The sequence below is a fragment of the Ipomoea nil genome, unplaced genomic scaffold (assembly GCF_001879475.1).
Source record: "Ipomoea nil cultivar Tokyo-kokei standard unplaced genomic scaffold, Asagao_1.1 scaffold1619, whole genome shotgun sequence".
Taxonomy (NCBI): domain Eukaryota; kingdom Viridiplantae; phylum Streptophyta; class Magnoliopsida; order Solanales; family Convolvulaceae; genus Ipomoea; species Ipomoea nil.
The window spans coordinates 593,163-617,206 of record NW_017618047.1 but is presented as its reverse complement, the minus strand read 5'-3'; the positions used below and the strand labels follow the sequence as shown (position 1 = coordinate 617,206).

Sequence of the window (24,044 nt, the reverse complement as noted above, 5' to 3'; positions counted from 1 at the left end):
CCATTGGAGCATGCTAATGGAAAATTTTCTCAAGTCCAAAGAGTTTTGGGACGTGGTGGAAACTGTCGTAGAAGAACCCACAGCGGGATGACACCAGAACAAAGAACTGAGGTGAAGGAGTTGAAGTTTAAGGATCTTAAAGCCAAAAATTATCTGTTCCAGGCAATTGACATATCAATTTTGGAGACAATTCTTTGCAAAGAAACCTCCAAGCATATTTGGGACTCAATGAAAACAAAGTATCAAGGTTCAACAAAGGCGAAAAGACAACAACTTCAAAGTCTTTGTTCTGAATTTGAAACACTCAGAATGAAAGAAAGAGAGTCGGCTTCAGATTACATGGGAAGAGTAATGACGATAGTCAATCAATTGAGGATCAATGGTGATAAAACTGCAGATGTCACTGTTGTGGAGAAAATTTTGCGCTCTATGACATCAAAATATGATTTTGTTGTCTGTGCAATAGAGGAGGCAAATGACCTTGATGAGATAACTCTAGATGAACTAGAAAGTTCATTACGGGTTCATGAGAAGAAGTTTATCAAACACACAAATGAAGGTGAACAAGCTTTGAAAGCCACAACTGATGGAGCCTCAAATCGAGATCGTGGTCGTGGTCGTGGTCGAGGTCAAGGTAGGGGAAATTCTCCCTATCAGAATCAAGAATGACAGAATTCTAACACTCAAAGGAAGAGGACGAGGACGAGGACGAGGTCGTTGGAGGTCTCAATCAACCAATCATAGAGACAAATCTAATATAGAATGTTATAGGTGCCATAAGTTCGGGCATTACAAATATGAATGTCGAACTTATATTCCCAATAACAAAGGAGAAAATTCCAATTTTGCTGAGATGGAACAAGAGGAAGAGATTGCTATATTGTTAATGACAGATACGAAGGAGGTGTGACAACCTAAAATTTTAATTTTATAAATCCAATTTTAAGAAATTCCAAAATAGTCATTTTCACCCCGTTAAAATTTTTGAGATAAATTTGGTGTTTGAATAAATTATTTTGAGTTACATTTTAAATTAATTCAACACCGGAACTTATTTTAATTCCAAAATCCAAAATTTTCGGTTACTTCGCGAACCAAGTTTTAAACTGAGAAACCTATCTGAGTGAGACCGGGAGAAATCTGAGAAACCTGAACCAAGTGTTTATATAGAAATCATTTTTGGAAAAATCTATTTTGACCCCCCAAACTATTTAAAACTATGATTCTAGACCTTGGTCCATGAAGCTTGGTGAACCACTAAAAGCCATATCTCACTTGTCTGATATTTTTAGAACAACCAACAATTTACCATCTTGCCCTCCACCAATCATTGAGCATCAACCTAGGGTTTAGCACCCTATATAAACTTCACTATTCTATTGTTGTCTCCTGATCCCATTTCTTTGCCTATCCAAGCTCTTTGTAGAAGAAGAAATATAAATCACAGTAAGGTTTCTAGCTTCCTTCTCCTCCATTCATTTCATTTCTTTCTAAGCTTTCATCCTAGCTTTCAACCTCTGAGATCTTTTCTTAAGCCTTGTAAGTGTTGTTGTGTTGCTTGTCTGAGGTGTTTAGGTGATGAAGGAGGTAGTGATTGAGTATAGAGGAAGAAGGGATCCACACAAGAGGAAGAAACAACAAAGGTATAACCCCATGGACTCCCTTCTTAAGTTTTGGCTCTGTGAAGCCATTGTTTCATAGGTAGAAATGAGTAGAAATGCTAGATTTTTGAAGTGCTTGAGCTATTAAGTGATCTATTACTTGTCTATGATGTGTTGTTGATGTTTTGGATGTGCTAGAATTGCCTGAGATTGTATTGCAGATGAGAAGAAATCATCTGGTGCACAGTGTGCACCAGTAGAAGCACCGGCCCCAGCCAACGGCCCAACAAGGGGATCGTTGGCTAGAACAGTGGCCAGCCGGGCCTAGGGAACAGCCCTAGGAGAGGGTCGTTGCCTAGAGTCGGCAAATTGGCGGTTCTAGGGGGCGAGCCTAGCTGAGCTCCGCCCCAAGGTCCGTGAGTTGTTCTCTGTGCAGTGGTCGGGCCCTTGCGGCTCAGCTACGTGTCGTTTCGGACTAGGTGTCATGGGCCCTTGCGGCTCGGTACCTCGGGGCCGTCTTGACGCACGTTTTGACTTTGATTTCGTTGAATTTGGATTAGAAATGAGCATGTTATAGAAGAATTTGTGATGAAATGCTTCACAGAAATGTTTATCTGAGTTCACTGCTTTTGGGATTTGCTTGCATTTACCTTCCTGATGTTATTTGAGTACTTGAATAGAGAAGCATAAACACTTTGTGAATAAAAGTTGTTAGAAAAGCATGACTAGAATGTGTTGTATGTTCAATGGAAATTGAAACCTATTTTGATGGTAGAAATGTACAGAGTATGTTATTTTGCAACAAGCATGACTTATTGAATTGTTGAGAGTTTCACAGCGAATAGAAAGTAGAAGCATATGGTTACAGTAAATGTCATTTTGAGCATATCATGTTTTAAAAGTGCATAAGTGGCCAACGTGAGCCTAAGTATTATTTTCCAAAAATCTCATTTCCATGTAGAGCATCTTTATCTTGTCTTTTGAGAATGAGTTGAGAAGTATGTGCATTTCTTTTTGCATAAGTTAAATGTTGCATATATGAGATGCATGAGTGATATATCTATCTATATCTATGGTGAGGAAAATCTTGTTTTGGAGGACCCGTTTGGACTACATCCTCTCGGGAAGAAAAAAATGGACATTGCGGTCCATGTATATGTAACGCGGCGTATTCCCACGTTACAAGGTTGGAAACTGCCCGCCAGGCTTGGAATCCTAGTCAGGGAGTGTGCACACTAAAAGTTCGATACCTGATTCCACAGAGATGAGTTTAGAACCAAGAGAGTGGTTCAGTAGATGAGATTGAGCATAGGTCGGCTAAGCGCCGTACCGGGATAGGTTCATTCACACTACGGTGAAGTTCCTACCTCATCCATTAGTAAAGAAAGCGAGTCATTATGACTCTAAGAAAGCGAATCATTGCGACTCTAAGAAAGAGAGTCATTGTGACTCTAAGAAACCTCCACAGAAAAGTATTTTATTTACAAACGAGTTTATAATTATACTTATCCTATAGCATCCTATTGCATACGAGTTTAGTGTTGCACGAGGTAGGGGAAATTCTCCCTATTAGAATCAAGAATGGCAGAATTCTAACACTCAAGGAAGAGGACGATGTCGTGGGAGGTCTCAATCAACCAATCATTGAGACAAATCTAATATAGAATGTTATAGGTGCCATAAGTTCGGGCATTACAAATATGAATGTCGAACTTATATGCCCAATAACAAAGGAGAAAATTCAAATTTTGCTGAGATGAAACAAGAGGAAGAGATTGCTCTATTGTTAATGACAGATACGAAGGTGGACATTACCAAGAAGTATTTATGGTATCTTGATACCGGTTGCAACAATCACATGTGTGGAGAAAAGTCACTTTTCTCAACTTTGGATGAGACCTATCGTGATGCTGTGAAGTTTGAAAATAATTCTCATGTGGCCGTGATGGGTAAAGGACACCTGGAGGTAATTTTAAAATTTCAGATGTCCTTTATGTTCCTGAATTGAAGACTAATCTGTTGAGCATGGGGCAATTACAAGAAAGAGGTTATGAAATCATTATCGAGGATGGAGCATGCAGAATTCAAAGCAAAAACTTGGAGGTGATTGTAGAAGCAAAAATGACTCCAAACAGGTTGTTCCCTTTAAATCTCAAAGGTATGAACACTCATTGTTTCTCAGCAATAGTAAATGATGTGGCTTGGCTTTATGGTCATCTGAATTTTGGTGGGTTAAAGACACTTCAAAAGAAGAATATAGTAAAAGGTCTTCCAAATTTTGATAGTCCTTAAAATATTTGTGAAGATTTTGTTATTAGCAATAACACAGAGTTCCTTTTCAAAAAGGTGTTTCTCAAAGAGCCAAAAAGCCACTTGATATTGTTCATTCTGACATCTGTGGGCCAATAAACCCAACATCCAATGGAGGGAAAAGGTACTTCATAACATTTATTGATGATTACAGTAGAAAAACCTGGGTTTATTTCTTGCAAGTTAAATCTGAAGCTTTTGCAGCATTTAAGAGCTTTAAAGCGCTTGTAGAGAAAGAGAATGGTAATGTAATTAAAGTGTTGCGTAGGGACCGTGGAGGAGAGTACTGCTCACATGAATTTGAAAATTTTTGTGAGTCACATGGCATTAAAAAACAGTTAACAGCAACTTATACACCTCAACAGAATGGGGTTAGTGAGAGGAAGAATCGTACTATCCTAAACGTGGTGAGAAGTCTTTTTACAAGGAGTGGTGTTCCTAAAAGCTTTTGGCCTGAAGCAGTTAATTGGAGTATACACATTTTGAATAGAAGCCCAACGTTTGTTGCTCAAAATGTGACACCAGAACAAGCGTGGAATGAAAGAAAGCCATCAGTTAATCACTTTAGAATATTTGGATGCATTGCATTTGCACATGTTCCAGATGAGAAAAGGAAAAAGTTAGATGACAAAGGAGAAAAGTGCATATTTCTTGGTGTTAGTAGTCACACAAAAGCCTTCAAGCTTTACAACCCAAACACCAAGAAAATAGTGATAAGTCGAGATGTGGTCTTTGATGAAGGGAAGTTCTGGAACTGGAATGAAGGCAAACGTGGTCAACAGCAAGTTCTAGTAGGCTTGGGTGATGAGGAGGAAAAAGAAGAAGCTGAAACGGTGCAACCAGTACCAAATCAAGGCATAACTGAATTAGAAAATATCACATCCTCTACGCATGAAACAAATGATGATCGCCCTCAACGTAACAGAAAGAGGCCTTCCTGGATGATTGATTATGAAGTCCCTAGGGTTGATCAATCTGATGATGAGCTTACATATTTTGCTTTATTTTCATATTGTGATCCTGTAATGTTTGATGATGCTGTTGCACATGAAAAATGTAGAAAAGCAGTGGATGAAGAGATTTCTGCCATTGAAAGAAATAATACTTTGGAGTTGGTTGAGCTCCCAAAAGGAAAGAAGACTATAGGTGTGAAATGGGTGTACAAAACCAAACTAAGAGAAAATGGAGAAGTTGACAAGTACAAGGCACGCCTAGTTGCGAAGGGATACAAGCAGGAGTTTGGTGTTGATTATCAAGAAGTGTTTGCTCCAGTAGCAAGGCATGATACTGTTAGATTGATGATCTCGTTGGCAGCACAACACTCATGGCTTATCTTCCAACTTGATGTCAAGTTTGTTTCTGCATGGAAACTTGGATGAAGAGGTATATATTGATCAACCTTCTGGTTATATTATTCCCGGTAATGAACATAAAGTTTACAAGTTAAAAAAGGGCGTTGTATGGGCTAAAACAAGCCCCGAGGGCTTGGTATAGTAGGATTGAATCTTATTTTCTGAAGGAAGGTTTTAGAAAATGTCCTTATGAGCACACATTCTTTACAAAGTCTAAAGGAAAAAAAATTCTGATTATCTGCTTGTATGTAGATGACTTAATCTACATATTGTTGATGAAATTACCATTAAAATGGTCCAACATTTGTACTGTCTATATTGATCAGCTAAAGAATGCTGCTCCAATCATATACCTATGATAATTTCATCTAGAGAGAAGTGGTTCTCTTTCATCTGTTTAACACGGTGATTTGCATCCTCATGGGCTCCAGCAGCCATATCTAAAAATGATGTGTCCTTCGACCTGGAATTATTCTCAGTCTCTATTATTTCCAGACTGCCATTCTGTGTCTCATCCTTGACTTTTGATGCGGTTGAAAAGAACTGATGCATTGAGATGAACACAATAGAGATCCCTAAAATGAAATTCATAGTAAAGGTATAACCAAACAGAACAGCATATGCTATTCCAGTAAAAATTGTGAATACTTCTTTAGGATGGGTAGTTACTTTATTTAATTAGTGTATTAATCATTCATCCTAAAATAAAATAAATACTATTTTTATCCTCATTTTTAACACCCTTAATTAGTGTATTAATCATTCATCCTAAAATAAAATAAAAGAAATACTATTTTTATCCTCATTTTTCACCCTAAACATTTATTTAACAGAGAAGGGAAGAAATAGTCGCTTTTATAAACAAATGAGGAGATAAAATGGTTACATAAATAACACAGGAAAAAAATATGCTATAAATAAACAACTAAGGGGTAAAAAGTATCATTTTTCTTTTTATTTTCTATTTTCTGATTAAATTACAAAATTATCACTATTTTTAAATTTAAATATCAAAAGTCCTATTTAGAAAATAAGTAAATAAATACTAAAGCAGAGAATGGTAAGGACATGGCCAACTGTTTGTGGGGGACACCTTCAAACCACCTTAACAATATCATACCAACCGACACGTTGGGAATTCTACATCCAATCATAATACGCAATATTAATTTCAACTTGTACGGGCTTAGCTCACTGGTTCAGTAGATAGTATTTGAGAGAAGAGAGACTAATGTTAAAACTTCGATAGTGACAGTGTAAATCTCTTGTGTGTACTATAAGATTTGACCTTAACTGTTGAGCCATTGAGTAACGTGATTTACATTCTCTTAAATGTTTTTTTCGATCAGAGTGTGAAACTCTTGAGGTTGGGAACTCAACCTTTTGAGAGAAGAAGAATATTAATTCCTAGTCCTCATGGGCAGCTCAATTGGTCATAGATGTGAAAGTTGGAAAGAATGACCAGGGATCGAGTCTCACCAGCCAGCGGCAGTGTGGGAGCAACCTCACCTCCCAACCTCACTTTACAACCTCTCAAAGTGAGGGAAGCTTGTGTGCAATTGAGTTACCATGATTTACATCATTCCAGATGCTCGGCCGAGATGTGGGGGGTCCTTATACGATCCTTGTACGCAGTTGAGTTACCATGATTTACATCCTCCTAGATGCTTTGTCAGACCGGGGTGCTTAGGGTTGAGGTTCAACCATTAGAAAGAAAATATTAATTCCTATTCTCAAAAAAAAAAAAAAAAAAAGGAATTCCAATTTCCAATATGGAAATAATTTAATACTCTTTCTATTAAAATGCATTCCTTTTTAGCCAAATATTTTTCTGGACATGAAAAAGAAGAATATTAATTCCTATTCTCAAAAAAAAAAATATTCCAATTTCCAATATGGAAATAATTTAATACTCTTTCTATTAAAATGCATTCCTTTTTAGCCAAATATTTTCTTGGACATGAAATAATTTGTAATTATTAATCGAGTGTATATATTGGGTAAATTTTACTCTTGTGTAAGAGTACATAAATCACACATGAAAAATAAATTGTTTTAGAAAAATATTGTGTGACAGGCTTGATTAAAAGAGTGGTGTCAATAATTAAACTTATGACCTTCTAATACGAGAATTATGTTTCACTCACTCAAATGGATAATTTCCTAATAATAACAATAATTCCAAAATAACTACTTCTATAGGGGTGTAACTCTGTAAGCGAGTCATACTACTCAGTACTCATGAGCTATTTGAGTTTGATTTGATGAATGTTCAAATTCGATTTGGTTATTATCGAGCCAAGCTCGTGATCGATTAACAATTCAAGCTAAGTTAATATTCGACTTGAGTAAATCGCAAGCCTAATCAATTTTTTTAACATATTTTATATATTAATATTATTACTTTGTTTAATGCATTTATGTTTATATATTATAAAAAATACCCATAATTGAAATGTAACAATTGAGTTTTGTTATGATAATTGGTAATAACATATTTATAATTATCTTGAGAAGAATACTTATACGTTTGGTTGGAAGGAGATAATTACGTGGGAAAGGAATTGCAATTCCATGAGAGATGAATTATTAGGAATAAGTGAGAATCTAAATTAAAGTGTTTGGTTTACAAGAATTAAATTACTGGGATTTCAATTCCAATGTTTGGTATACATGAGAATTGAAAGGGAATAAGTAGTATAAAGTTCAAAATATCCATTGTTGTTGTCCGGCATCAATTTTAGATTAAAAAAGGGGAGGATAATTTTGTCTCATCGTTATGTCTTTTTTTTTTTTTCCCAAGATCCATGGAATTAAAATCCCACGGAAGGGTGGGGGAGGGGCATGGGATTTTAATTCCATGAAAATGAGAGAATTGCAATTCCTTCCAACCAAACTAAAGAATTTAGTGGTCTTTGGAATTATGTGGGAATGAAATTTAAATTTCCTCCAACCAAACGCCCTGTTATTATCCTCTTTTTTTTTTTTTTAATTAGAAATGTTTGATAGTGCATTTGAAAATACATCTTATCTTATCTTATCTTACTTCTTACTCTATATAATAGCAAAATGTTTTTTGCCAATCAATTTCCCGCCTAAATGAAATTGCATCATTTTAAGGTATTAAATACCAATTAAATGAAATTGCATCATTTTAAGGTATATAATGCATCATACTTATCTATTTTCAATACATGTTAATCTACAATTATTGTTATTTAATGATGAAGCAGGTAATACATTCCAGTATTTTTAAGTTAACATTTTATTATATAAATTAATTTATTGTTTACTGGAAAAAAAATTAGAGTATCCAATTTTAAAAAATAAGATTAACCTGTTTTTTTATTCTTACAATTTTGTTGATCGACAACAATTTAATTGTTCATTCTAATATAGTTTTGAGAGGGAAATTTTTTTTAAAAAAAGTTACTAAATCAGTTCCTAAATTGAAAAAAAAAATTAAAATTTAAATCAGTTGCATGAACAATAATATTGGAGAGACGAATAAGTTTAAACAAATAATTATTGAACTGATATTAAGTAATTAGAAAATATGATGTATTTCTTAATTTCATTTTAAACAATAAGTTTTACCTGAAGATGATATTGTATTTATTAGTTTGTTTTAGATTTGCTCCGGTCACCTGATTTTTCAGATCGGCATTTGGGGAAGAAAGCAATTCCACAACGGTCAAATGCTACGGTGAGATTATCTGAAAAGTTTTTTAGCAGTGGATTACTTGGACGTGCGATGATTTAAAATTGAGTGTGTCAAGACGCCGGAAACAGAGAAGGTTCGCGTAAGTCAGTGAACATTTTAGAGAGAATGACGAACGCAACAGAGTAGACGGAAGCGCAATCGTCAAAAAATATGGATTAGGGTTTGGTAATGAGGTTTTATAACTGGGTTAATGGGCTCGGGTATTGGGCTGAAATGCAACGTAACTGTGTTATATGGATAGATAATTAAATGTTTATTGGGCTTAGCAATGCAGGTTTTATTTTTTCTTTCATGTCATGAAATATTTCATATTTAGTTTAGATTTATATATGTTGTACGTATATAATTATTATTATTAAGCAATGTTTAAGAAAAGATTTTCGTAGTTAGTTTCAATGTAGGATGATGATACTGTATTTTTATTTATATATTGTCAAGTATATGTACTATAGGCTTTAATTGCAAATCATATTAATAAATGTTTTTATATATAAGAAAATTTAATTTCATAAATTTTTTATTGTATATTGTTTGATTTTCTAATTTTAATTTTTTTTTATAAAAATGTGTGTGTGTGTGTGTGTGTATATATAATTATTTTAGTGTACACTTTTTAAATCTCATGTGATATGTTATAACACAATTCTTTATAATATATGCTAACAATATGTGATGTTCGATATAACAACCAATTTAGTATTGTTAAAGAAAAATACATTTCAGAATAAGTTTTAATTTCATGATTAATATTTTATTTTATTGTTTTTAAAATATTATCAATAATAAAGTTACTTAAATTTTATGTCGTGCATCACACGGGGCAAAAACTAGTGATTAATTATTTGCGAATGCATTATTAAACGTTTTCAAATACATAATCGTAACAGTAGAAATGTCACCCCATATTTTTCTTTCTTAATTTTTAACCATTGATCATCTTAAATTGACGAATGAGATTATTCCGTACCTTCTTACAGAAAACCTAATTCTCGTGTGAGTCAAATCACACCAATAAAAATAATACATTTAAAATAGTTTTAATTTTAATACTCTCGTTTTTTCCACTCTAATTTCATAATGTCGGAATAAAAGCTGTAATAAGTATTTATGTTATTATACCCAAATGAGCGAAATCACATTGAATGTCTGGAATTATTGGGTTTGTAATAAGGTTGTCAATTATGGAAATCCAATTATAACCTTAATCAGACCAACAATTACCCAAACATATCAAAATTCCTCTTCAACGCATACAAAAAAGGCCCTGCAAGTCAATCTGCAAAGACTGAAACCAGAGTTTTTCAGTTTTCACCCTCTGCCAAATTGCCAAGTAGCAAATCCACCATGGACGTTGTACCTCAGCTGCAGAAACAATTTGTGGACCTCATAGCTTCTCTGTATCATGAGGTCTTTGTAACAGTCCAAAAGATTTGGACTTTCTTTCGCTTTTATGATTCATGTGGCTTGTGTTTCCCATTTCTTGGAGGATTCTGAGACTGGGTTTTTGTTTCTTGTGAAAAAAAAAAAATAGGGCTTTTTGGATGATCAGTTTCTGCAGCTTCAGAAACTGAAGGATGACAGCAACCCAGACTTCGTGGCTGAGGTGGTTTCACTTTTCTTTGAGGATTCTGAGAAGCTTATTAGCAATCTGGCCAAAGCTCTGTAAGATTTTCATTCATTTCTTTAATTTTTGTTATGGTTTGCTTGTCAAAAATGAAATCTTTTAAATGTTTGGGTATTTCATTTGTTTCCTTTTTCTCTATTGTATAGTCAGCAGCCAGTTGTAGACTATACCCAGGTTGATGCCCATGTTCACCAGTTCAAGGGAAGCAGTTCCAGGTATATATCCTGATTGATTCATAGGCTATTTGTACCATGATGCTGATGATTAGTTAGTTTTTTTTTTTATTTTTTTTTTTATTTTTTTTTTATATGGAATTTATGGATGCTAATAATGGTTATACAATAGTGTATGAAAGGATTATGAATCAACTACTTGTTCTGCTTTGTGTGAAATGGATTTAATTTCCATCTGATTGACTCTTAATCGATGCTGTGTTTGGTAATGAAGTCAAAAGTTTTCGTTCGGGTGGCTGTTCTTGAATGGTTTCGTTGTTCTGTTAGGTTGTTGTGGCTTGAATTTTAGTAAGAATTAACCTACTAAAGCTCGAATTCGCTTTAAGTTAGTGGTTTGTCTTAACCATTAGCTCGTGCTCTCTGCTTAAAACGCTAATGTTAGTGCTTTGAACTGTACTCAATAAATGGCTGGATTTGAACTTCTTCAAAGGGAGTGAGATTGTGAAAAGCTTTGGGAATTGGTTTATTTGGATTTTTTTGGATTGAAGTGACTGTTTTTTGGGGTCTATTTTGGCAAAATCGTCAACTTTCCTGGGCAATTTTTACCAAACAAATTGGTTTCAAAGCTTGTTGTATACAACTATACACCCAATATGAGTTTAATAGACTGAGAAACATTGGAAATTGGTGCATTTCGGTTTGGGGATTGAATGAATTTGTTGCCTATTTCGTTGTCCTCCGTATTTGTTAACAGATATAGCTTTGCCATCTTTATTGCCTAACATGTTAACTCAAAATCCTACTTTTTCGGTCTGCAGCATAGGTGCACAAAGAGTTAAGAATGTGTGTGTATCTTTCAGAAACTTTTGCAATGAGAAGAACCTTGATGGGTAAGTTTTGCTTAAGCTATTATTGCAACTAATCCTTCATCAATACACGTATTCTTTAGGGATATTAAAAAAGAACACGATGAACTGATGAAGAGATTTGGTTTCCTTCTGAATCTTATTATTGCATTTCATTCCCTATTTGGCACACTTCAAAAGAGGGAAAAGGGTATGGCTAAAATGGCATTAGTAACATTAGTTCATAACGTGATGATGCAATAGTACCATTAGTTCATTAGGTGAAGATGCATTAGCAACAGTAGTTGATAACGTACCTTAATGGCAGCATTCTTCTTAAGAAACGGTATGTCTGGTAAAAGGAGATCTTGCTCGTTGTTCTTGTTAACTAAACATGCTTAATGGCAGCATTCATACCTTTCGATAGTTCTGTATGTGTAAATTATTTGCGATAAAGATTTTCAGAAGCTTTGATACTGAAATTACTAATATTTTCGGTGTAGGTGTGTGCAATGCCTGCAACTTGTGAAAAATGAATTCTTTGTTGTGAAGAACAAACTCGAAACTTTATTCAGGGTAAGTACTATATTCCATATATCAAAATATTACTTTTCGATATTGTACGACTTCTGCATGAATGGACATGGTGCTGTTTGCCAATGACCTTGTGGTCTAGTGGCATGAAGTGGCTCTCCCAACGGGTAGGTCATGGGTTTGCCCCCCAGTGGGGGCAGTATCGACTTTTTGTGGTTCAGTACGTTGAGAAAGTAGAACAGATACTACATTGTAACCGAGTCTAGTACTCGCCTTTTCAACTGTTACATACTTACATTTGTTATTTTATGGACAAGAACACAACAAACAAAACCTAAAACTTTTGACAGTTGATTCACTAATTACCTTATTGGCTGTTTAAAACTCAAATACTTGTCTTGATTTCTGGGTGTAAACCAGTGTAAAATATCGAAATTCTGTTATATTAACTGTAATTTTCTCTGTTTAAATGCAGCTCGAGCAGCAAATCTTGGCCGCTGGTGGGAAAATTCCTATTCTGCCATAAGTTCGTTACATTGACGTAAAGGCCTATCTGGACATACTGGAGGGGGGATGTTACAAATAACTTTTATACTTCTGAACTTCTGATAGAGGTATAGGTCAAAGGAATTGCTATAGAGGAAACACGCGTAAACCGAATAAAACCTTCTTCTTCTTCCATATACTGTTATATCACAACTGATACATACTCTTTGCATTTTGAACTTGATTGATATCATTGGCAGCTTACTTTATGGTTGATTATATGTGTTGGCTGTTTCTGTGATTATGCATTTATGCAACTGTTGAGTTTGTCTCATATAGGATTAGGAATATGAGTCTGTCACATATAAGGAATAGAAGTGAAGCGGTTTGAGTAGATAGTTCTCAGTTGTTTTGCATTGACATCTTAAAGAAAATATTGAGAAAATGAAAGATAGGAAGAGTGAAATTATAGGAGGGGGTGGGAGGCATGCAGGCCACCGCCACCCCTATAAAATTGACAGTGGAAAAAGCAAAGGGGTCAGTGCAGGTTGATGAAAGAGACATCACAGCTAAGCTTTATAAATACACATACTCATATAGCAGTAAGTAGCATAGGAAAATAATTGAAATATGACGGTCCAAAATTTCCAGATTTGTTATCTAAAGTTAATTGCAGTAATGGAATGGTTAGGCCATGACATGTCCTGCAATGATGAGAAGATGCCATGGATGTTGGGGTTAGTGCAACTGATTCTCTTATCTTCATTCATGCATGCATTAATGGTTCAAAGTACCATTCACTAAAACATATTCAACACATACAACAGTTAATTTAATGAAAATTAACTTTTGTGGAACTATTATTGTAAACACAAAGTTTGGATTATATACTAAAATTTAAAGTTGAGTTACAAGTAGTATCAATAGTGTGGTGCGGGAACAAGATCTCTGAATGGTCCTCCGATTCTTCAGTTGACCTAACCTCTCGCTGGGCACCTTTATTAAGCGAGCCTGTGGGTTTCCTTGCGAGCGGCGTGCGCCTGACCTTATTAGGTCAGGGCTGAACTGACGATCGAGATCCCGCAATGGTTGTGCACCCTCAGAAACATTGATGCACGTGTACGCAACCCCTTTGGACCCGGTCTAGACCTGTGCATGGGCTCCACGTGCCCTACATGTCGAGAGCGCGGAACTTGCCTCATTTCCTCAACTATAAATACCACATTTATTACAGAGGGGGAGGGGGGGATTCGCAACTACTTCATAACTAATACTTTTAGCTCGGAGACCACTGATCTACTGCTGTACGTCCCGAGTTCGAAAGCTTAAACCAACAACCATACTAGGCGAATGATCCGACCTGGTATCGTATGTTGTAGTCTATACCGTTCATATTTACAACATGACTTGTCTTTGTGATCCAAACTTGAACTGGGTTCGCTAAGTGGGTTGGGGTGCGGGGGCAGTGCCCTTGTGGTACAGTACATGGTAATTTTATAAATATACCGTTAGGTTTGTCTATAAATATGATGCTTGCAACCTAGGATGTTTAATCATAACAATTAATAAAAATCTCATTTGCTTGCGATGTAGACTCTTATTCTTTTTTGTTTTGTTTTTTTTTTTTTTTTGTTCTTGATCTCTTGATCCCATTTTTCTCAACATACCTCATTGTCGTTCTTTGTTGACTCTATCAGAAAAGTTATAGGATGCTTGGTTTAAGACGGGCCTGTAAGTTTTGGCCAACCTTTGGCATCCCGACTTAATTATATGCTTATTCAACAATGACATTATCTTCTCCTCAAATCTATTATTGCTTGCTTGTGCCTTGTACGATACCTACCGTGTTGAAAACTGATTTAGGAAGAACAAGGAAGTCTTTCAAGTATTTTCTCAAACACTTAGTGATCACTAATAATATTGTAATTGAGGAAGATAATCTGTGTATGTTATTCACTGACCAAAGCCTTTAAATAGGCTAGAATACAATATCAGAAACAACCTGCATATCTTGCTAGAAAATAGGATCAAAATAGAATCACTAAAGAATAGGAACTAATTTATGACTAGTTCAGAATATAGAAAAAACTATAAAGAAACAGAGAAATATTCTAACATGTCCTCTCCTAAACTAAACTCTCAAATGTTCACTTTAATCTTCAGTAAACTTCAGGTCACAAACTCCTAGCATCATTTTTTGTTTCTCAAATGTTGTTGACTTGAATGCTTTGGTAAAGATATCAGCAACTTGATCTTCACTTCTGCAATACACGAGTTCAATAGCTCCTTCCTTAACAAGGTCCCTTATAAAGTGTCTCCTGACATCAATATGTTTGCATCTCCCATGGAACAGGATTTTTGGCCAGCTTTATTTTTTTTTTTTTTTGAAACAAAAGCAAACAACTTCATTAATAGCTTAATAAACCGGAAATACAGGCTGGTGGGATAAATTCCCACGTTCTAGAGACAGAAGAAGAACCGGTTGCCCGAGCTAACTCATGAGCCACACGATTCGTTGTTCTCTTGACATGGCAAACATTTACATTACCTATGTCATTAGCAATAGCACGACATTGCTTAACTATCACCCCTACGTACGAGTAGTCCGTACTACTAGAATTGAAAGCGTTACGAAAATTAATACAATCGGATTCAAGAATGATATTCTCAAAATGGGAAGTTTTGAGCCACGTCAACGCTTCCTTAGCCGCAATTGCTTCCACCATTAGTGGATCCCGGCTGCCCACAATTCGACCGCTTCTCGCCGCCATGAACCGGCCATCGTGATCACGAACAACAGCACCATAGCCTGCTCCTTTGGCCAGCTTTATAGTTGAACTATTATCACAGAATATAGTAATAGGTCCTTTTTCTTTGAACGGACATTCTTCAAGAATTCCATATATATATACACACACACACAAATATATATAAATCAGATCCCCATGGTTATATATACATATATATCTATGGAAAAGATATACAAATATATATCAATCAAAATTGGAACGTAGAATCCTCAGATTATAATTTCAATCCACAACTAAATCAAATAGAGAGAGGATTTTTGCTTAGAAGCATAATCCAAAATCGAAAGAAGGAAAAGATGGCTCGTGTATGGGTATAGGGTTTTTAGCGCGAGTCAAGAGATCACTCTTTCCTTAAAACCTTATTTGCCCCCTCCTAAAAGTGTTAGGAGCGTTGTGGCCTAGGTTTCCCAAGATAAAACGTGCTACGGTTCGACGTTTGAGGACCCAAACGAACGAACCCGGCGAACTAGAGCAAAGCCTTGAACACAGCTAGGCAAAGAAATGAGTAGAAGCAGAGTTTTGAAGCTGGAAAAACGTGCAAGTGTGTATCTCTCTTGTTGTGTTCTTGTTCACTGTCAACTCTCTTCTTATATAGGAGATGAATGATCAATAGCATTCAAGTTGGCATTTAACAAATGATTTGTAACACCTGAAACAACCACCATTAAGTGAGATTAAATTCAAATTTTAAAAATTGGAATTAATAGACAATTAATTCCATAACGGGAGACAATTAATTCCATAACGGATGAATTTAATCCCACAAGTATTGTCCCAGCTGTGTTACTTTCGACCTCCTCTCGACCAAGGCCCAAGGCCGAACTTTCGACCTCCTCTCGACCAAGGTCCAAGGTCGAACTCTCGACCAAGGTCCAATTTTCAAGTGACTTTGGAAAATTGATATCGAGAGTTGGCATGACTTAGCCTGCAAGGCCTACCAACTCAAGCTTGAATCAAGCCTTTTTTTATCTCAATTTGGGATTTGATTTTCACCCCCCTTGCGCGCAAGAGAGGGCCTCTATGGTATACAATTCAATACGGGGCAAATCCTCTTCTCAAACCAATGTGGGACAAAAGCTCATTTTTCCCTTCATTTTCCCAACTCAATGGGTCTACTTTGAGAGTCAATATCTCATTCACCATTATCCGTTTTGAGTGTACAATATATCAATCTCTTCGTCTCACTACGATGAACTCGAATCCACTTTGACCTGACCCAAATCGGAAGTGGACCCCACTGATAATTGTACCACAAAATAGCAACTTAAAATGTCATTTTAATGCTATTTTTCCAACAGTATTTGTTTTGGATGTTTTTGTTTTGAGTGTAGGTCGGGGGGAGGGGGGTGGGGGTAATATCTATAATGGGTGGGGGTGTTGATTCGAGGTTAGAGAATCTCTGGGGATGAAGGCTGTTGATTTAATATAATAATTCGAAGTTGATTCGAGAATGTTGTGAAAATTTTAAGCAAAGCGAAGGGAATATGTAATATCGGTGAACCTCTCCATCCCCATTAAATAAAAAAGTGAAATATCATTTTTGTCCTTATTTTTAACACCCTAAACATTTATTTAACATAGAAGGAAAGAAATAACCACTTAAATAATACAGGGGAAAAATGTTAAGTAAACAACTTAGGAGAAAAAGTGTCATTTTTCTAAAATAAAAAGTGAGTCTTCTATTCAAAATTCATCTTTTCTGAATTGTGAAAGTGTAGAATTTTTCAATTTTACATAAAAGAATTTAGAATTTTGTGTGTTTACAAAAAATTTTAAATTGAAAAAAATATATCAAATAGGCCACTGAACTTATTACTTATGTACAACTAAGTTATTGAACTTAAAAAATGTGTGATCCAAATTATCAAAGAAGAAAATATATATAATTGAAATATTTTTTAAAAAAATTTTCCAGTAAAACCTTGTAATATTACTTACATGGTAATATGATATGTAATAAGAGCCGTCATTTTCTCTACCATATTAATTAAAAGGAAAGATTGAAATGTGTTCAACTGTACTTAAACTACATTTAAAAAATTTAAAAATATCTTAATTGTACAAAATTTTTATGTTTAATGATTATCTTGAACACTTTTTAAATTCAATAACCTAATAATTACATAGAAACTATATGCTGAGGGATCTATTTGACTTTTTTTCTTAAATTCTGAAACATATCTAATTCAACCCTAATTGACAAAAGATAATTAACCTGCTCAAACCAAAAAGGCTAACGTAATATGAATTGAAAGAACATTCTAACTAACAAAACAAAACAAAAGTATTCACAGCAGAAGAATGTGGGAACTCTATCTAAAGAGGTTGTAGGAGGCAAAGGTTTTGTTGGAGGCCAAGTCCTATATTCATTGCTATGAACGTATAAGAAAATACAGTTACACCTCCGCTACAGCTGACTGATGTTGTAAAAAGTGTTGCGATTCCCGCCTTCAAATAATTCTTTGACATGCTATAAACAAACATGCTTGGCGTTGTTTGGTGACGGATCGAAAGAGTGCATGCAGACATCTCCCGTCGAGCATAATATATATAAATAATAACCGTATATGTCTCGCTGTCTGTTTAACCTTTTAGTCGAGACAGAACACGTCCTTCAATCCCGTCTTCATCCATTTTGGATTTCCATAGCAATCTGTTCCTGCAGACTAAGACAACTCCTCAAGTTGCTGTTCTTGTGAAACCCTTCTTCTGCATTGAAGAGTTCCTCATAGTATCCCTTCCACTGCACTGGCTTTCTGCATCTTCTGATCAAATCCAGGCTCTCATAGTTCCCTCTCAGAAGCTGCAGAACCTGTAAGTGTATCACGATTCAGAATCCATAAAAAATTTCGATTCGATTCATCACGAACTAGAAATTAAACGTGTATATCACCACTTGCCTGGCTGATTCGAGGGCGCTTTATCGAAGATTGCTGCACACACAAAGAAGCAGCCAAGGCCATGAGATTCATCTGCAGCAAGTTGTAGCTCTCGCCAAGCGACGAATCAGCAAGCTCTCGAATTCTGTTCTTCTTTAGCAGAGGTTTTGCCTGCAGACATTAACAATAAGATCTTAACACGAGAGTAGGATGGGAATCCGGGAAAGAATGAAAGATCGAGGAATATATATATATATATATATACCCAGATTACAAGGCTTTGCTGCGAGTAATCAAGGGCTCGACGCCCAGTGATGAGCTCCAACAGCAGCACCCCGAAGGCAAACACATCAGTTTTCTCGTCTACTATTCCATGCATTAGAAACTCGGGCGCAAGATATCTGAAATCATGACAAGGTTTTACTCGAAAGTAAAATCGAAAGAGACTAGCAGGGAAGAATGATATGTGTTTGCTCGATCTTTACCCGAACGTCCCTTCAAATTTCATCACATTGATGTGAGTCCATCGCTCTGGCAGCCACTTTGCAAGTCCAAAATCACAAATCTGTAAAAAAGGCATGTTCTCTATGAGATTCTATTTGTAAAAATTAAGGTAAATAGCTAAGTATGTCAGTGACATTCTCTGCAGACCGATAAGAACAAAAAGCAGACCTGAGGCTCGAAGTCCTTTGTAAGCAATATATTTGCAGCTTTGATATCTCGATGGATAATTCTCCTTCGACAGCCCTCGTGAAGATATTGAAGCCCTTTAGCTGTCCCTAGAGCAACCTTATACCGGATAACCCATTCCAATTTCCGCTTTGAAACTGCAAAATAAAAGAGCATATGAAACTGTTATTAGACAATATAGAAGGCAAGGAAAGGAAATTCATATATAGGTGAAAGATGGTCCCCGGACCGTGCATCATAGAGGCTAAGCTTCCATGAGGGGATAACTCGAGAACGAGGAAATATCCGCCTTCAACCCCATAGCCAATCAACTTAGCAGTATTGGGATGGTCGACATGAGCCATTATCCCAAGCTCGGATAAGAAATCTCCTACTCTCTCCTCGGGAGGCCCTCGTGTCAAGCGTTTAACTGCAACGAGCTGCCCATCTCTCAGGCGTCCCTTGTGCACCTCAGCATAGCCGCCTTTCCCAATCAAGCTTTCTGCACACCATAAAAGACCATCCGTTCTCTTTGAAACCACACGTATCAAAAGCATTAATGAAAATGTCTAAGGAAATCGCTACTCGCCTTGGTGAAAGCCTCTCGTGGCGGTCTGAAGCTCCGAGAGGCTGAAGCTCCTCCAATGTGGCTTGAAACAGTTCGAATCGTCACTATTATTCTGCAAAATCTTGGCAGCAGAAGCGGTTTCCCTCATACTGCTGCTGAATCTTTTCGACAGTTTGAGAGAATTCAAGGGATCCAAGCTACCTAAATGGCTTTTCGACTTTGTTCTAAAGAGTTGGATAAATCCTGCCCATTTTGAACTGCCCTTTGCCTCCTTATGATGAGCTTCCAATTCAGAATTATTGCTGTTCTTGGAAGAATCTGTTTCGGACTCTAAACCGTTTAAATAGTCCTCAAGAACTGTGTCTGGAGAGTGCACATTCCCCTTCCTTTTCTCCATATCTCAACTTCACTTACCTACCAGAAAACTGTCAATTATCACTTACAATTCAGACCCAAAAACTGCAGAAAACACACCAAATCAAGAACAAAGAAGCTGTTTTAGACCCATGATTTCAATGTCCCAAATCTAAAAAGGGAAATTTGTATTTTTGGTCCTTCAGTTATACCCAGGGTACAGACTTATTTCTGAATTATATGCATGACTATATTTAACTCCTAAGCTACGAGTAAAGTGACGATTTTAGTCCTTGAAGGACCAAATCAAACACTTTATTAATTAACATATTGATGACATAAATAGTCACTTCACGCATATAACTCAATGACTAAGTCTATGCTTTATAATTGGAGTACCAAAAATACAATTTTACCTCATGAAAAAAGAAACAAAAAAACACTTTGGATTGTGAAGAAACATAAGAAATATGCACCACAGGAAGGCCAAAGTGCAGAGTGCAGAGACCACCACATGTTTCACTCTCTGCATACATGAAAAGATAGCAGAACAATAACTGGACCCAGAACATTAAGAGCAATAAATTCCCCACAAAGAAAAAAAAAAGGAAAAGATCAAAACTTTAGACCAGCAAGAAGATACTGTTCACACAAAGACACCAAATCAAGAACCCCAGATTTCAAAGTCCCAAATCATGGCTGAGAACAACTATGATTGTCCCAGAAACAGAAGACTATGAATGCCCAAGAAACATGACAAATATACACCACAAGAACACCAAAGTTAGTACCTTTACATACATAAAAACATAGCAGAACAATCCCAGAACATTAAGAGCAGCAAATTCACCAGAAAGAAACAAAACAAGGGAAAAACATTGAAACCTTAGACCAGCAAGAAGATTCTGCACATACCCAGATGCCCAATCATGCTCTGCAACATAGATTAAAGAATCTTTTTTTCCCAGAAAAGAGGAAGAAACAGAAACAGAGCGGTGGAAAGAGCCAAGAACTAAGTGGTCCTTCTCCTTAAACACTCCAAAAAAAAAAAATTTCTGCACCTTTTAATCACGTCTGGAACAAAAAGGAGAAAATGTTTAATTTTAAGTTTGGATTCTACTCTTTCTGCCTCTATGGTCTATAGATTATAGATATTGTCTTCAATTCCTTTAGGCAGAAGCTGCCAAACGCACCCCACCTCGCACCAAACAAGAAAATAGGGGGAGAAAAAAAAAACAGAAAATAAATTGAAAATTGTAAGCCGCCAAAGATTTTGTTTGTCGGCTTTTGGAGTCGTCTACGACATCGGATTGCATAGCGGCCACGTGTTTTTTCGTGGAAGTTAACATTTGACAGCAGCCTTTATTGTCGTCAGTTTTCCACTTCCCGCCTGAAGGTATGAAACCAGTCAAAGCGTCAAACACACACTTTAGTTGTTACAGGGATTCTTAGGTTGTATATGATTAATATTGTACTTGTAGATAACATCATAACATTATTATACCTTTTTTTTTCTTACACGGTATCGTATATTCATATGACTAATTAATCGACTGCATGTCCGAAATTAGGTTCTCTCTCTCTATACGACTATACATATACATGCATGTATACTGTATAGCCACCGACGATTATCTCATTTAACGTGGTAATATAAATATATTATTTTTTATTTATAACGCGGGTGAGATCAGTATAACTAATGAATAAGAAAATTTTATTGTCACATGATATGATAAAAGATTTTGTTGAAAAGATTTTATTTTTTTTGAGAATATTGAATGATCAAAATACGTAAAAGGAAAAATAAGCATTATTATTATATACAAATACAAGTCATGAATCACATGAACACGTTTGCTTTTGGTTTAGATATGTCACGGGAATAGATAGATTATAGATAGAAGTAATTAATAATATATGATTAATTGATTATTGGAAATTAAATTGCAAATTAGAGAAGAATATATGGTAGTTAGCTAGGTGATGATTGGGAATGGAATAACTGATGCCTTAAGGGATGTCAATCTCCACTCTGTCAATATATTAATTACGTTATCATTATCCATCTCCACGCACTAAAGTATGTACATGCACCATCTATTTTGTACATAATATTATATATATTAATCGCTACTTATACCAAATAGCAATATCAGCTAGTATTTTATTTGTTGATGTGTGTATGATTATTCTTTCAATTTTTATTTTTAATTTTGTTAATAAAATGACTGTATCGAACCCTCAATGAAGAGCGCGCTTTAAAGTCGGTTACATTTGCAAATTTGGATAAACTAGTCCATTCATCCTAAATAAGTTCACAAAGTATTACTTTTGTTAGCAACCACAAGTTTCAAGGTTCGAACCAACAGACCAGTTGAGGCACATGTATGTTACGATTTACTTCATCAAATTTCAAATTAGTCTGAAGGTTTGTACCGAGTTTCCGACAATATACAATAATTGGTGGCTGATCACTCGAGCATGTCTTGACCAAGAAAAATGCCTATCTTAAATAGCATTCAACTTAGGGTACGGTGTTCCCTCTTTTTTTATTTCTTAAAAAAAATGAGAGAGGTTAGATTATTGAAATTGAGTATATTCTGCATGTTATCTGATTGCTACATTCATACGGATTAGGATAAAGCTTAGGCTGGGCGGCTGGCAAATATTTAGGTTTTTTTTTTTTTTTTTTTTTTTTTTGTTATTGAAAAAGGAAATAGAGATCCAATTAAGTGTGAAATGCAAGAAACCTCAATTCAATTATGGTATCTTTTCATGTCACAAGTTATATATAATCATCATGGATGGGCTGCATTTTCTTTTGATTGGAGTATAATATAAGTTGCGTCAACCTTTTTTGTTTTGATAATATATACAAGATTATTGCGTGTAACATAATGCAGCCCTCTTTTCATATATATATATATATATATATATATATATATATATATATATATATATATATATATATATATATATATAAAAGCTTCCCATGTGCGAACGTGTGGATAGATCTAGTCTATCCATCTAAAACATGATTAAATGTTGAAATCCAATGAAAAGGGAAAAAACATAGTAGTGTTCTTGTAATCTTATGTAATTAGGATTAGATTAATCGTGCATTTAGAAATGTTTGATGTTGCATTTTGAAACTCTTATGACGGGATGTAGGGGTGATAATTTAGTCATTTAGCTAGAAATGCATGACGTGCATTTGAAAATGTTTTGAGTCCAAATGTACTATCAAGTTCCCATGTGCATCGTCAAACATTTTCAAATGTTCATCCCCGGAGTTATATGCAAACAATACAGCATTATAAAAAAATTACAAAACCTCTATTACAATGTAGTATTGCACAAAGAGTTAATACCTCTACTTGAAGTTTCAAGCTACAACTGAAAACGTTTTTTTTTTAATGCTACTGACTCTATTACATTGTAGTATATGTTCAAACATACTTTCTCAACCTAATAAAGCACAAAGAGTTAACAACACCTCCACTGAGGCTCAATCTCATGACTTCTCACATAGAAGAGGTCTACATGTCAAACTGAGCTCTTAGCCAACAAAGTTTTTATTCAGTGACAAGTAAAATGCATATGATTTGAACTTGCTTGTACTTTTTTTTTTTTTTTTTTTTGACCTACCAAACACTATATTTTAATAGTGGATAGTATAGTAGGTTCCAAATTTATATCCTAACTTTCAATTTAGGTAATAAATGTGGCCTACAAAAAGAATATGCATGAGGGTCAAAATCAAACTTAATTTGAGAATATTTTGACCTTTCAAAATTCTCTCCATTTTTTAAAAAATTATAGAAAACTAAAAAGGTGTTACTATGACTACTAGTTTATTATTAGCATAAATTCACGTTTTAAACAGCATAATTAAATACAAAACGTGGTCAACCCAAAAAAAAAAATACAAAACGTGGTAATATGATATTAGGATTAATAATAATATATATGTTGACAGGCCGCCAGGCCGGCCTGCTCTGCAATGGGCTGGATCTGTCCAGTGGGGCCCAATCATCTTCTGTCCTTTCCTATATTTCGGCCCATTATACGGGCCCATATTGAGGAACCTGCGACTTGTACAGTTAGTTGTA

At 35.4% G+C, this 24,044-nt stretch overlaps 3 protein-coding genes across 7 annotated transcripts; 2 read left to right on the top strand and 1 right to left on the bottom strand.

Moving 5' to 3' along the window:
- The first annotated feature begins 87 nt into the window (after nucleotides 1-87).
- On the top strand, nucleotides 88-669 carry LOC109191239. The gene has a single exon (XM_019341824.1). It carries the CDS (start codon nucleotides 88-90, stop codon nucleotides 667-669), a length of 582 nt encoding a protein of 193 aa, XP_019197369.1.
- Nucleotides 670-10,151: 9,482 nt separating this feature from the next.
- LOC109191364 (histidine-containing phosphotransfer protein 1-like) lies at nucleotides 10,152-12,928 on the top strand. Its single transcript, XM_019342003.1, has 6 exons — nucleotides 10,152-10,394; nucleotides 10,519-10,649; nucleotides 10,758-10,826; nucleotides 11,603-11,674; nucleotides 12,133-12,205; nucleotides 12,639-12,928. Exons 1-6 carry the CDS (start codon nucleotides 10,332-10,334, stop codon nucleotides 12,687-12,689), a joined length of 459 nt encoding a protein of 152 aa, XP_019197548.1. The 5' UTR covers nucleotides 10,152-10,331; the 3' UTR covers nucleotides 12,690-12,928.
- A 4,818-nt stretch (nucleotides 12,929-17,746) lies between these two features.
- LOC109191363 (receptor-like cytosolic serine/threonine-protein kinase RBK2) lies at nucleotides 17,747-21,103 on the bottom strand. 5 transcript variants are annotated; one of them, XM_019342000.1, is made up of 8 exons: nucleotides 20,815-21,103; nucleotides 19,597-20,034; nucleotides 19,258-19,509; nucleotides 19,011-19,165; nucleotides 18,824-18,903; nucleotides 18,604-18,739; nucleotides 18,360-18,509; nucleotides 17,747-18,271 (listed from the first exon to the last, which is right to left on the bottom strand). In XM_019342000.1, exons 2-8 carry the CDS (start codon nucleotides 19,970-19,972, stop codon nucleotides 18,086-18,088), a joined length of 1,335 nt encoding a protein of 444 aa, XP_019197545.1. In that variant the 5' UTR covers nucleotides 19,973-20,034; nucleotides 20,815-21,103; the 3' UTR covers nucleotides 17,747-18,085. The 5 variants fall into 5 exon arrangements, with proteins under 5 accessions (XP_019197545.1, XP_019197542.1, XP_019197546.1 ...); XM_019341997.1 differs by having other exon boundaries at nucleotides 19,597-19,989; XM_019342001.1 differs by having other exon boundaries at nucleotides 20,845-21,103.
- Nucleotides 21,104-24,044: the final 2,941 nt, after the last annotated feature.

Bases quoted from the DNA above. Each gene is read 5' to 3' on its own strand.
- LOC109191364 (XM_019342003.1), top strand. From the start codon at position 10,332: ATGGACGTTGTACCTCAGCTGCAGAAACAATTTGTGGACCTCATAGCT. The intron at 10,395-10,518 runs GTCTTTGTAACA...AAAAAAAAATAG, and splicing joins TAGCTTCTCTGTATCATGAG to GGCTTTTTGGATGATCAGTT. The intron at 12,206-12,638 runs GTAAGTACTATA...GTTTAAATGCAG, and splicing joins AACTCGAAACTTTATTCAGG to CTCGAGCAGCAAATCTTGGC.
- LOC109191363 (XM_019342000.1), bottom strand. From the start codon at position 19,972: ATGGAGAAAAGGAAGGGGAATGTGCACTCTCCAGACACAGTTCTTGAG. The intron at 19,166-19,257 runs GTCCGGGGACCA...TTTATTTTGCAG, and splicing joins CTTAGCCTCTATGATGCACG to TTTCAAAGCGGAAATTGGAA. The intron at 18,272-18,359 runs GCAAGTGGTGAT...ATACACTTACAG, and splicing joins AGCGCCCTCGAATCAGCCAG to GTTCTGCAGCTTCTGAGAGG.
- LOC109191239 (XM_019341824.1), top strand. From the start codon at position 88: ATGACACCAGAACAAAGAACTGAGGTGAAGGAGTTGAAGTTTAAGGAT.